The sequence below is a fragment of the Notamacropus eugenii genome, chromosome 5, assembly GCF_028372415.1.
Source record: "Notamacropus eugenii isolate mMacEug1 chromosome 5, mMacEug1.pri_v2, whole genome shotgun sequence".
NCBI lineage: Eukaryota > Metazoa > Chordata > Mammalia > Diprotodontia > Macropodidae > Notamacropus > Notamacropus eugenii.
In genome coordinates, this window is record NC_092876.1 from 315,890,636 (window position 1) to 315,904,244 (window position 13,609).

Below are 13,609 nucleotides of genomic sequence, written 5' to 3' on the forward strand. Positions count from 1 at the left end.
AACATTGCTAACAGCTGGACAGCAGCTCAGGGAGGCAGCTGGTAGGGGAGAATGAGATGGCTCAGCCAGCTGGTTCCAGTAAACACCTGAAAGTCATGTTAATTTAGTCAGTCCACAAATGGTAAATACTACTGCTCCACCCTGCCACTATCATTAAGGTACCAGATATTCTCCCTTGTTCTGTATGCTCCCTTCAGGCTATAGTGCTGTCACTTCTTCTACCCAAGGATTCCCTTGAGGTTCATTTTAAAGCAATTTCATTTGTCTTGAAAAATGGAGGTGGTATCGTAGGTTTCTCTATTTTGATGTCTACGGATATAGAGTTGGCCAGCTAAATCTGGAAGGCTAAGCTTAGGTGTAACTACATCCAAAAGGATCCATCATAAAAATAAAAATAAAGAGGGAGATCCAGGAGGGTTTTCTGATTGTGTGTGTTTGTGTGAGAGAAAGTATACATGTGTGTATTTGCGTGCATGCCTCTTCTTGAGCTGTAAATAATAACAAAATTCTAGTGCAATATTTATCAAATCAAAATAATCTCTTTAATAAATAGTATTTTAGCTTTTAAAAATATTTAATATTTTAATATTCCAGTGAAGAGCAAACTACCATTTCTGGAAAGACATGATATCAATTTCACTATATTCTATTTACTAGTGACAGAGCATGGAAAAGTGAATTTAGGCTTGATATAAAGAAAAGCTTCAAACATTTCAATTTTCAGATATTTGAATGGGCCTTATCAGGATATAGTTGTTGTTTCTTTCTTATTTTTTTGCCATTTATTGGCAGTCTTCAGGCAGAGACGACCAGACCACTTGTAGAGCATGTCTTATAGAAGATATTTGCTAATATTTGTATTGGTTAGACAAGTTGGCCTCTGAAGTAATTTTTGAATGTGATATACTGTGATTCTAGACTAAAATGTCAGGAATATTGTCAATATGTTGGATTAAAAAGGAACTTCTTGAGACCTCAGTTCACAGATACAAAATGGCTCGGAAGCTCTTATTCTCAGTCTTGTAGTTTGCCCAGTTTTTTTGTATGATCGCTCTCTCTGTCTCTCTTTCTCTCTGTGTCTCTGTCTCTGTCTCTGTCTCTCTCTCTGACAATAGTCATTGTCTAGCCTAGCTCAATACAATAATCTAGGCAATTACTATCAATCAGTTATTTAGTTTGTTGCTAAATGCTTACCAGTCCAGTACAAAGTAGTATAAGCTCTCTTAACAAGCTTGTAAAATACTTAAAGAGAGAATTCTTACATTCTTGAAACAATTAGAAAACAATGTTTTTGAACAACTAAACTGAACTGTGTATACCTTACTCTCTGTGTAGCCTTGGACCAGTATCTTCATGTCTGTTTTTCTCATGCATAACATGAAGGGATTGTATTATGTAATCCTAACTCAATGCAATGACCCCATGGTTCCCTAAAACTATGGCTAAATGTGACAGTGGAGTTCAGTGAAGAGAGCTCATTGTAATCTAGAATAGTCAGAGAAGTCTTCATTTTTAAAAAAAGGGAGATTTTATCTAGGATTTTAAAAATTGCTGAATCTTAGGTTTAGTGGGAGGAGGAAAAGGATCCAAGTCTGGAAGAATTCATGAACATGAAAATGGATATGAAACTGAGTTTGGCAAGAAAAATGCAAAAATGCAGTCTTGAATGGTGTCTTATATTCAGGGCTGTTATGGTATATGAAACTGAAGGTTGACCCTAAATCATGGAGAGGTTTTAATGTCTGTGTAAGGAGTTAGAACTTAATCCAGGAGGTGGTAGATACCTCTTTGTGAGGGGTATTGACATTATGAGATGGATTTTTTAAAGACTTGTATGGAAATTTGAATATGATAGATTGAAAAGGAAGAACCTAGACACCAGGAAACCAATAAGGAGACTGTTGTAATCTTACACTGATGATGTGAATAGGGTGGTATCAATGGAAAGAGAAAGGAAGAGACTTATTTAGGAAACATTATGGAGACAAAATCCATTAGACTTCCTGTTATGAAGGAAAAGTCATGACATATCAAGATGCGGTAGGATTGCATATCTCTTCAGTAAAGCAGGTCTCTATGATTCAGTTTCCTCCAGAAATCTGCTTTAATCCTGTACATATTAAGAGTGACCCAAGGGAGTTGATCCATAATTTATGGAGAGCGAAAGAAATGGTGGCCTAAAAGAAAAAGCATTTAAATAATAAGGGAAATTAAACCTTGTCCAGACCATACTATAATGTTGTCAAAGAGGAAAAAAAAGTCAGGGAAATTAATAAGAACAACTCCTATCGTTAGCTAAGGATTCTTAGAAAAACTATCCATAATGGCAAATAGGGTGCTGTATGTCCATTGAATAAACAGAAGTATCAAATGACAACGTACATACATATACATATATATGTATGTATGGTTATATATGTAGATATGTATGTATATACAAATACACATGTGTGGTATTTATTCAATAGAATTAGAATTAATATATACTACATGCCTAACATTTCTGTCTAAAAATGGCCCTATCAATCTTTTATCAATTGGACATATGTGTAGAGTATTCCAAAACTTAGGTGGCATTTCCAGTAATTATCATGGGTTTGTGCTGAACTGTCTACTCTTAGCAAAGTTCAGTAAGTACAGGAACACTTGGAGTCATAGCATCACCCAAACTACTGGTCCTACTTTCAACTCAATCACTATAGAAATCCACTAGGAAGCAACTCCTGTGGAAAAGAGACCCATCATCTCTGCCAGCTGCTATGCAACTACCATGTATAGATTGGGTAAGCCAACCTAGCTAAAGTAAGAAGACATTCTGAAGGAGAGAAGGCAGTCTGTGGCAGTCAACTCAAGTCACCACCTTGACCACCATCTTGCCTCAAATCCTCATGGTGCTGTCTCCAAACCCTGAATCCAGGAAATGCTTACAGGCCAGTGCCCTCATCCATCAGCCTAAGAAGTAAATTTTGTGGAGATACAATCTAACAAATGCTCCTGTAAGTGCTATAGTCACAGATACTGAAGACCAAAATAAAAAAATTCTTGTCACCAAAGTTCTTTATATTGTCTTATGATTCAAGATTTCAAAAAAATAATTGAAATTATGTGAGTCCACTAATATCTAATTTGTCATTGTACTCTTAAGACTATGGGACCTTTCTATCTGACTTGCAATCAGTCTTTCCATATGTTTTGTCTCCTCCAATAGAATGTGAGCCTCTTGAGGACTAGGACTGTGTAACTTTCTATTTTTATTCCCAACACTTATCACAGAACTTTGTATATAGGAAACATTTAATACATGTTTTATTCATTTAACCAACTGGCTCATATTTTTAAAAAAGTTATCTTTAATTTTACTTCATTTAAATCCTCTCCCCACTCACTGAGAGCTATTCTATATAACAAAAATAAATAAATAAATAAAAAGTACAATTAAAAGATTTTTAAAAACTCAATCAGCAAAATTAATCAATGCATAGGAAAAAAATCTAAGAATATATGCAATACTCCACATCATAGACCCTCTTCTCTGCAAAGTAATGCAAGGATATGTCTTCTCTTTTCTTTCATTTAAAGCCCAGAAACTTCCTTGGGTTCATTCTCTCGTTTAAATTTATTCATGGCAAGAAAATGGAAGAAATGCAGGTAGCTTGAGCTTTACCTAAGAATTAGAAATTAACTAAAGGTTGGAAATGTATCCCTAAGTAGAAGACTTAAAGGACTGGTTGAAAACCATATAGGGAAAAAGACAGTGGCAAAATCTTGAGAAAATTTGGTGAGAATTGAGGAGAAAACAGGCTCCTTCGAGGGGAGCAGCAAGATTGTTTCATAGTATCTCAAATCAGGGTCCCTTTAAGATGAGACTCAAGCTCTGAGATAGCATAGGGATAAAGAGGGATGCTTAAATCTGTCTCTGCAACCTGGTTTCTTTACCACTATTTCATTAAATCCAACACCGTGTCTCACTCAAGGCCCATCTTGTCACTGAGGAAAGGGAGCAAAGGATAATTATCTATGCCACTGAGATTTAAGAATGATTTGATCCAAGATCATGCAGGGTTGACTACATAGTGTCAAAGGCAGGACTTGAGCCCAGGCCTTCTTGACTTCAAGGCTAGCTCTGGATATACTATATTGTCTTTCTGGCATCTAATTACCAGAAAAAGAAATACCTAGGAAGCAAATGAATAGCCTAATTACCCTGAAAGAGTGGTAAGCCTAGTATCCATTGGAATCCTCAGAACCTTGGGAAATTTATGTACTCTTTTTTCATGATGGCACCAATTTCCCAACCCCTGAAAGAGGATTTCTTTTTTTCTACTTTCATGTGGCAAGATTTGTAAGACTTGCCCCAGGGAAAAAATTATTTTTAAGAGTTCAGCATGACCATAGTCCTACAATGAAAGATATCAAATCATAAACATGGGTAGCTAAGAAATCATTATCTTATCTAAGAAGCTTCCTCTATGTAGATCCAGATTCATACACTCTTTTCCATTTAACAAAACACTTTATTAAAAACAATCTCCTAAAGTAGTTAAAATAAGTATTATTCCTGTTTAGTAGATGAGGAAACAATCTTAGAGAAGATCTATGACAAGCCTCTCATCACAATGCTGGAAAATGGGGAAACAGTATCTAACTTCAGTGGTCTGTAGTGCCTGTATACTTTCTCTTACACCATCTTATGTGTGTCTCTATGGTCTAATCATTGGCTATATATATTGAGTATCACAAAGCAGATTAAAAAGCCCTATAGATAAACTTAAAGAGAAAAAAGACATAAGATGTAAGCTTATTTTGTTATAAACATTTAAAAATTCATTTTTAAAAAAACAAATTAGGGGTGATTGCCTACTTTGGAGAATGAGCCCTCTGTGTTTGTGCATGTTTGTGTGTATACATAAGCAATGTGTGTATGTATGTATACATATTTGCATATGTATGTAAATATTTGCATATATGCATATATACATATATATTACAGTAGACTTCATAGTGCTTTACACAGACTAGGCATTAAATAAATATTTATTGAATAAATGATTCCTTTTAAAATATTGCTCCCCTAGTGCATATAAAGTATTATTAAATTTACAGGAAAAATCAATTCATGTATGATTTTCTAGGAATACATTTATTAAGTAAAGGATACTTAACAGAAGACAGCTATAGCTCTTGCCCTTACAGAAGTTAAAAACTAGATTCAATTTTAAGAGTTTCACGATTGGAGGACTGTGCATTTCTCCTGGCTACAATACAAGAGGAAATTTATAAAAGGACATATATAATGATAGAGAAGAAGGTTTCTGTTAAAGGCAATTTAAAAAAAAAAAAAGAAAGACAATTCAACACAGAAAAATGAAGTCTGAGAAAACAAATGCTTTAATCCTTTAAAATCATCATACTTAAATATATTCGTTGAATAATGCTATGCTAGAGCTAAGGGAAACTCTTCAAAGAAGATGGAAATAATATTAGAAAAAAAGGAAAAAAGAAGTACTTTCCCCTTCTTATTTCTTACCTTGTCTAGAATTACACAGTTAAAAATTGCTCAAAATCTTAACATCAAACCAAACTTTACCTCTTAGAGATGAGAAAACAAGGAGAGTTGCAGGAAGCTGCTCACATTCACGCATGTAGTTATTAGCAAACCAGGGAACCCAACTGCCTTTTCATTTGTCCAGCTCTCCTTCAGTTCTTACTTCCTGCTTAAAGGTTTCCACAATTTCAGCTACACTATTGACCTCCTTTTCTTCTGAACTGTTATTACGTTTACTTTCTCTACCAGATAATTTAATTCAATGATTTTTTAAGAGTTTTGCCTGTGATTTCATCTATTTTTCTCTTGCCTAGATCATAAATTTCTTGAAAGAAGGGAACCTGATTATTGTTTTTTTAAAACTTTGCTAAATGTCTACTTACTGTACTCTTAGGATCTAATGAGACATTAAGAATATAGTTGACATTTAACACCATTGCCATTATCTTCATCGACAGGTATTTGTTGAATATCTAATTAATTAAAGTTGATCTTTTGTGAGGTCAAAAAAAACCCAACACGATTTCTGTATTCAGGAGGCTTCTATTCCCCTCCACGCTCTTTATCTTCTAGCCAACAAGATACCTGTTCCTCTATTTTTCCTCATCGAGGAAAATCATCTTCCAAGCTTCAACCAGACTTCCTAGATCTCTACCTATTGAAATCTCTCTCTTCTTTTAAGTTGCAGCTTAGGCACCATCTCCTCCCAGAAGCTATCTTTCATCCTTTTAGTTGAAAGCATTTCCTTATTACTAAATTTTCCTAAAATACTTTGTCTGCATCTGTTTTCTTTTGCCTACTAACTTCCTACCTTGGATCATAATATCGTAGGTTCATGAATTTACAGTTGGAGGCAATTTAGCCAAATGCTCCTATTTTATAGATGAGGAACTGAGGCCAAGAGATTGTAAATGATTTAGTCATGAACAAATAGCTAACAAATGTCTGAGAAGGGACTTGAACCCAGGATTTCCTAATTCTGAGTTTCACATTCTGTCAATTTTCTGTATAGCTGTCAGTCTCCTAGTCCCATCCCACTCCTACTTCTCAGGCTAGGATATTAATTACTTCAGAGCACATTCCATGTCTCATCTACTTTTATATGTGACAGGATATATGCACACACACATACTTTTGTTGAATTAAATTGTATATCTTGGGAACTATTTCTCCAACCAAATTGGGGGGATATCAAGGAGAACAACTGTGCCATTCTACAAACCATCCGTCTCATTATACCACTAACAAAGCCCAGGTTATTATTTCAGGCCATTGTTTTGACCTAGGGAGTCATTTACAATGTGGGATTCCAACTCTAATTTTCACATTACCAAACAAATAGAAGAAAATATATTTTTCATTTTTAGAAAGAATAAAAACCAATCACTGGAAAACTTTATCATTCAGTTCATGTTGCCACTAAGTTTAAAAGTGTTTTGTCAGCATCTAGGTCACTGAAACGACGTGCTTATTTTGGATGCCTTCCACCACTGCTTAGTCTGCCTCAGACCACAGAAAATGTATTTCTGTCAGAGAGACCGCCCTACTGACCTTCCTCCCCATTTATAAAAGCTTCAACCAAGTCACATTCAAGTTGATTTGCAATATATCTTGCCTTTGCCACTTCTGCGAGTGGTCTAGCCACTAATGATATACATAAAAGGTTATCTGCATTCAAAATAGGGAGAGTTTTGAAACTATTAAATCAGCTGTCACCCAGACAAGGGCATATGTTTGTTTGGGGGTGAGGAGAGAAGATGTCATTGATACCAATTTTCTATGCCCTGCCCAAACACATCAGGAATGAAACAATAAACCTCACAGTAATGCTCTGCTTGGGCTTAGCATTGATTTGTTGTGGCTAAAAATTTCTCTCTCCAAATATTAAGATAGACAGGAGAGTACAGCTTAGGTTTGACACTATGCCCTATGGAAGCTCCACTTAGTAAAAAGCTACACTGGAGTCTCTTAAAGCACTGCCACATATTGAATGAGATTTAGTACTGCTAGACTCTCCCTACTCTCATTTCTTGAACATGGCTGAGTTCAGATATGTTAAATGTGGGTGTATGTATGTATGTATTATCCATATACACACATACATCTGTATATCCATAGGTATATACAGGCATACATACATATATACATACACAACGCAATATATGTGATAAATAGCAGAGAAGTATAATGGAAAGAACTGGACTTAGAGGCTGACCTTTTTTGTGTGGATATGAATCAGTCATGTTACTTCTCAGCCTTTATTTCCTCATTTGCAAAATGAGGATGATTATATTGTATACTGCCAAATTCTCCAGGTTATGTGACTTCATCAGGAAATATTTTGTAAAATAGAATATTTGTAGTTATAATGATGAAAATTTATGATGATATAGCAGAGGCCATCAAATGATTCTTACTGGTATGCATTATTAGGGCACTATGTTCTATAACTGTGGTCACTACTGTGGCAGCTTGACACCAAGAGATATGGGCAAGTTCACAATTTCTCCCTTTCAGTATTGTCATCATCATTTCAAGGAAGGTTTAACTTAATTACTCCTTGGGCATCTGCAATAGCTGATAGAAAGGAGACCTTGGGAAAATTCTCTCTCCTTAAGATATCTATCCCCTTTTTCGCAGATCATTTCCTGCCTGCAACAAGCATCTATCAGCATCTGTGTTCTGGTCTCTGAGGAAGCAATAAATGTGTAAGAGATTCAATTTCCCCTTTTGATTTTTTTTAGCACAGGATAAAGTTATGATCTTTATCATATATCTTATTACATTTTCTTACATTCAGATTCATTCCTCTTGCAGAGTTTTCCCTTACTGGGAAGTACATCATTCAGTTACTCAGGTTCAAAACTTTTCTGTTATCTTCACCTTCTTATCTTTACCTAGCCCCATATATGCAATCAGTTGCCAAATCTTTTTTATTTCTCTTTCCACACAGATGGATGCCCTTCTCTCTATTTACACAGTCACCTCTGGTCTTTTCTTTTGGACTTTTATTCTTTATCACACTGTGTCTCTCTATTTGACTTCTACTGATCACCACTACTACAATGATTATGTAGCTGTGACCTGCATTGAAGATATTTGCAGGAATACTGCTTTCTAAAACACCTCCTCTCTACCAGCTCCCTGGATGCCTTCACTTAGAAATTTATTATTTTGACTCAATATATGATGTATTGCTAAAATCCAACCCAAAGAAGGGTCACAGTTAAGCCACATCAACCAGACAAATTCTGTTCTCAAAGGGTATATGGGAGATGGAATCTTGAAGCCATTGAATTCCTGATTAACATAAGATTTGTAGGATAAAAGGCTAGAGATCATACCACCAAAAATGGAACATTATGCAGAAAAGGAGCCCTAGAAACAAACTTTGATAACTTCTCAGGTCAATCTAAGGCCAGTTCAGTTTAGAACTTTTTCCTATATATCTCAATCTTCTGTCCCTGTAATTTCCTTGTATTGAGAGTCAGTGTGGAATAGTGGATTGAGACCTAGCCTTGAGGGCAGGAAGATCTGAGTTCAAATGCTACCTATGGCACACACTGGATATTAAAACTAGGGAAGTCACATCTTATCAGTTCTCTAGGCAATGCTATAAGACTATAAATTTCAGAGAAGGCACTGACCTACCTTGGTAGAAGGAGTTTCCTCACCAGGGAATTCTCAGTGCCAACAATTCTTAATTGCTTTTTGTCTCAAGATCCTATTTTCCTTTTTTATCTTAATTTTAATGTTTATTTAATATTTTATATTCATTTATTTATTTTAATATCCAGATTCTCTCCCTCCGTTTAGCTCTTTCTTATTGACAAGCTCTTACTTATTTAGCTCACTTATTGAGAAGACAAACAGTATGATAAACTTGTGGTCATTAAAATATATTTCCATATTAACCATGTCCCCACCTCACAAGCAAGAAAAATAAAGTGAAAAATATATGTTTCAGTCTGCTCTCAGAGTTTTTCAGTTTTCTCTATAGATGTGGCTAAGATTTTTCTTCATGAGTCTTTTAGAATTGTCATGGTTCATTGTATCTATCAGAGAAGGTAAGACTTTCACAAATGATTATTTTTACAATATTGCTGCTACTACGTAGAATGTTCTTCTGATTCTGCTCATTTCATTTTGCATCCGTTCATTTAAGTCTTCCCAGATTTTTCTGAAACTGTCCTACTAATCATTTCTTCTTGATCATATATCAGACTTGATTAGCCATTTCCCAACGGAGGAGCATCTTCTCGATTTCCAATTCCTTGCCAACACAAAAAGAGTATATGTAAATATTTTTGTTCATATAGGTCTTTTTCCTTTTAAAAACACCCTTTTTACTCTTAAAAATTGTTGAAGACTATGTCCAATATGTGCTTTTATATATATGGATTATATAATATCAACATTTGCTATATTGCAAATTTAAAAATTTTAGTATTGTTATGAAAATAGCATTCAATTTGAGGACAACTAGAAAGGATTTCAGGGATCCCCACAGGTTTAAGGACCATAGGTTGACAACCACTGCCATTTACCAATGAAATCACAAATCTAATTTCTATCCCTAATCTTCTACTGTGACCTAATATTCTTGTATAACCCATAGATTTTCTCATGTGTGCTAACTTGAGATTTTCCAGTCAAAATACCAGATCTAAAATTTAAGATCCTCAAGAAGAGTAAGGAATCCTTCTAGTTATTTACTATTTCTGAGTGCCCAAGCATCTGTCTTAATAAATACCTCCATAAAATTTGTTAACCTAACTTCAGCTTTAATAGTAGGTCAAGGAAGGGAAGTCCCCATAAGCTAGGCAAGTCACACAGCTTCCATGAATGATTTGAAAAAGATTTACGATTTAAATGGACTGAGAAGACATTCTAAGAAGAAATAGATGAGCAAATGACAGAAGTGACAGTGAAGGTAGAATGTGGGAAGGGAGAAGAAAGACCTGTATGACTAAACTGTGGACCAGTATTTCTTAGTCAGAAGGTCTCTGTCTATGAATTGCGAGGAGCAACACTGGCTATCTGATGGGACATTATAGAATTCAATATTTGTTGATCTGACCTCACTTTCTAGAGAGGGAATGAGAAGCATGCTATCTTCCTTCGTTATGCAAGTCAGTGGGAGTAATGCTTTAATTTCAAGTTTTCTGGAGACACAAGAGCCTAGGATTGGCCTTTCAACCAGGAGCTATGCTCAAAGCATACAAATAATTTCTTGAAATGACTAAATAGACTAGAAAAGCACAACCTTGGTGAAGCTTGTTTCCTACACATTTCCTCTGTTTCTTTCATCAGTATCTATCTGACTCTTTATTGCTATTGATAAGCCTATAATTTTTCATATAAACTCATTGTAGAAACATAATTTGATTTGTCCATCCTAATCTCTCTCCCCCCCCCCCCCCTCTCTCTCTCTCTCTTTTTCAGGTGGCACAACATCAAGACAGAAAGGATTCGTAGGATGTATTCGTTCCTTACAATTAAATGGACAGAAACTTGATCTTGAGGAAAAGGCCAAGATTACACCTGGAGTCAAACCTGGATGCCCTGGACACTGCAGCAGTTATGGCAACCTTTGTCACAATGGAGGGAAGTGTGTAGAAAAGTATAATGGCTACCTCTGTGACTGTACCAACTCTCCATATGAAGGACCTTTTTGTAAAAAAGGTAGGCTTTGTGCTTACAATTAATGGAGAATTAGCATATAGCTGTAGAGGACCAATTGGCCTCAAATCAGGACACAAAATCCATATTACCACCAAACTGCCATGTAGTTATAGGCAAATCTTTTCATCTCCCTGTGCCTCAATTTACTCAGTTGCTACAAAAAGGTAATTTAATTAGAGAGTCTTAAATTAGGTAGAAGAAATTTTATGAGGAACTGGATAATCAAGAAAAGAATCTTAGCATATAACTTTAGTCAGGCTAAAATGTTGCGAGATGAGATGAATAAACATGTAAGTAATAAAAATACTGTCATTTCTATGTAACTACTCAGTGTTTTTTTTAAATTTCTGAGTTACCCAGAGCATCCCATTTTATAGCCTACTATTAATACTCATGTATTAAACATACAAAATGAGACTTGCAAGATATCAAAATCTAGTACACAGAAAACTAGGGTGATTGTCAGCCACCTCTTTCCATTTCCATTGCTGACTACATTGTGTGGTTTTTTTCTCTAATGTTAACCAATTTCTATGTTTGGTCATGTAGAATCATCATTATATTGCTTGTTTTTTGTGTTTGTTTTAGAGCTAGATAGGACATTGGAGAACAATTAGTCCAAATTTAGCATTTTACAGTTAAGGAAGCACAGAGAAATTGTGATTTATCATAGCCACACACTTGAACCAAGATCAGAAGTCTACCCTGAGGTCTGATGCTCTTTCCATTATCCTAAATAACGATGATGATATTGGTGGGGTGGTGGTGAATTTTATTATAGAAATCTAAGATTAGTTCAATGCCTTGAATTTAGGATTTCTCCTAACATGTTGCATAAATGCAGGTTTACATTTTATCTTTGTATTATCTTTAAGATAATTACTCTGATGAGAAATGAGCTTTATGGATAAAGGATAAACTAGAATTCAAGGGTATTTATTCAGTGACACAAAGAGCAACTATTGCAATCACTTTAAAGCCACATTTATATCCAAACATTTCATTTGTTAATAAAAATTCTTTTCATCAAAGAAGAAACTCCAAAGTCCTCTACTTTATTAATATATACCGCTTGTAATGCTTAGAATTTTAAAGTAATAAAACTGATTGTGACAATCCCATATAATTTATTCCACTGCTGAGAGGCAGCCTGAAGAGAGAACAAGCCTAGAAGTTGAGAAACCTGGGTTAAAGTCTAGTCTGCGATGCAAGTCTCTCAACCTCTTGATAATCTAGCATAGTGGTGTTAAACTCAGATAGAAATCATAGCAAATGAATTGTATATAAGGATCCCACGTGAGTCCACATATTATCTTTAAAACTGCATATTAACATTGCTTATGTTCTGCTATTTTTAGATTTCTTTTGTTAAAAATTTCCCAGTCATATTTTCATCTGGTTTTGTCTCTGAAGATTGCTACAGACTGCAGTGCTGAAGGCTTGAAAACTCTATCCTAAGTAACTCCCTAAGATACTGAGTTGTAGAGAAAATGCATGCTAGAGAGAATTTTCTTATCAGGAAGTTTTCAGTTATCAGTGAAATATCTGGTTATGTCCATATACTATATTTTAGGCTTTGTGTTAATTCAGATTGACTTCTAACTCATTACCCCCTCCACACATGATTTGACTTTGTGTAGTATAATAATTTCTGGAAAGTATCTTTGGTTCCTTGGGAACATTACAGAAATATTAAACAATAATATGATGACCATTACGTGGAAATTTGAAAAGAGTTGAATCTTGTCCCAACAGATTTATAATCTGAGTCATGACAGTAAACACATTAATGTCTTTCTGCTGGAACTTGCCTGTGAATTAGTCTCCCCGAAAAATATAGATTCTGCTCATAGAATTCTTTGGTTTCCTAGAAGTTTCATGTACTGAAGAAATGCTCTACTAAAGTCCACTTCCCAAGACATATGCTACTGCCATTTCAAGTGATATATGCTCAGGTCCTTTGTTCAAATAAATAGTTTTGTGGACCTTTCTGCATTTCTCTAGCTGTGTTGTTCAGCCATCGCATAGATCTTATTGTTCTAAATTTAGCTTAATTTTTCTCTGGTTCTTTTTTTCTAGACAACTGCTATTTATTTTTTTCTCTCCATGAAATCATGAAGAACATGTTGGCATATCCTTTCTACCCTCCATTTTTTCCCTTTTATCTTTTTTTTTTAAGTTAAATAAATGTATGTGTGCTGAATAATTTTCATCTCGCCTCATCATTCACTCTTCCTGATGTTTAATCACCTACAAATAGTATCCTGCCACTCAGTAATTGATGCCTTCAGGAACTGGACTTTTAAGCAATGGGGCAGCAGAAGAGCTTTCCTAGAAATATATAAGCTTAGAGTCTAAATCTACTACACAATTCATAAA

The 13,609-nt window shown here is 35.1% G+C and overlaps 1 protein-coding gene across 1 annotated transcript in view; it reads left to right on the top strand.

Annotated features, from left to right (window-relative positions):
* The window catches only part of CNTNAP5 (contactin associated protein family member 5), a 951,365-nt gene that overhangs the window by 784,680 nt on the left and 153,076 nt on the right, over positions 1 to 13,609 (top strand). Inside the window, exon 18 of the mRNA XM_072613412.1 lies at positions 10,991 to 11,230. Within this exon, the coding sequence (XP_072469513.1) occupies positions 10,991 to 11,230 (240 nt within the window). The remainder of the gene's footprint in view (positions 1 to 10,990; positions 11,231 to 13,609) is intronic.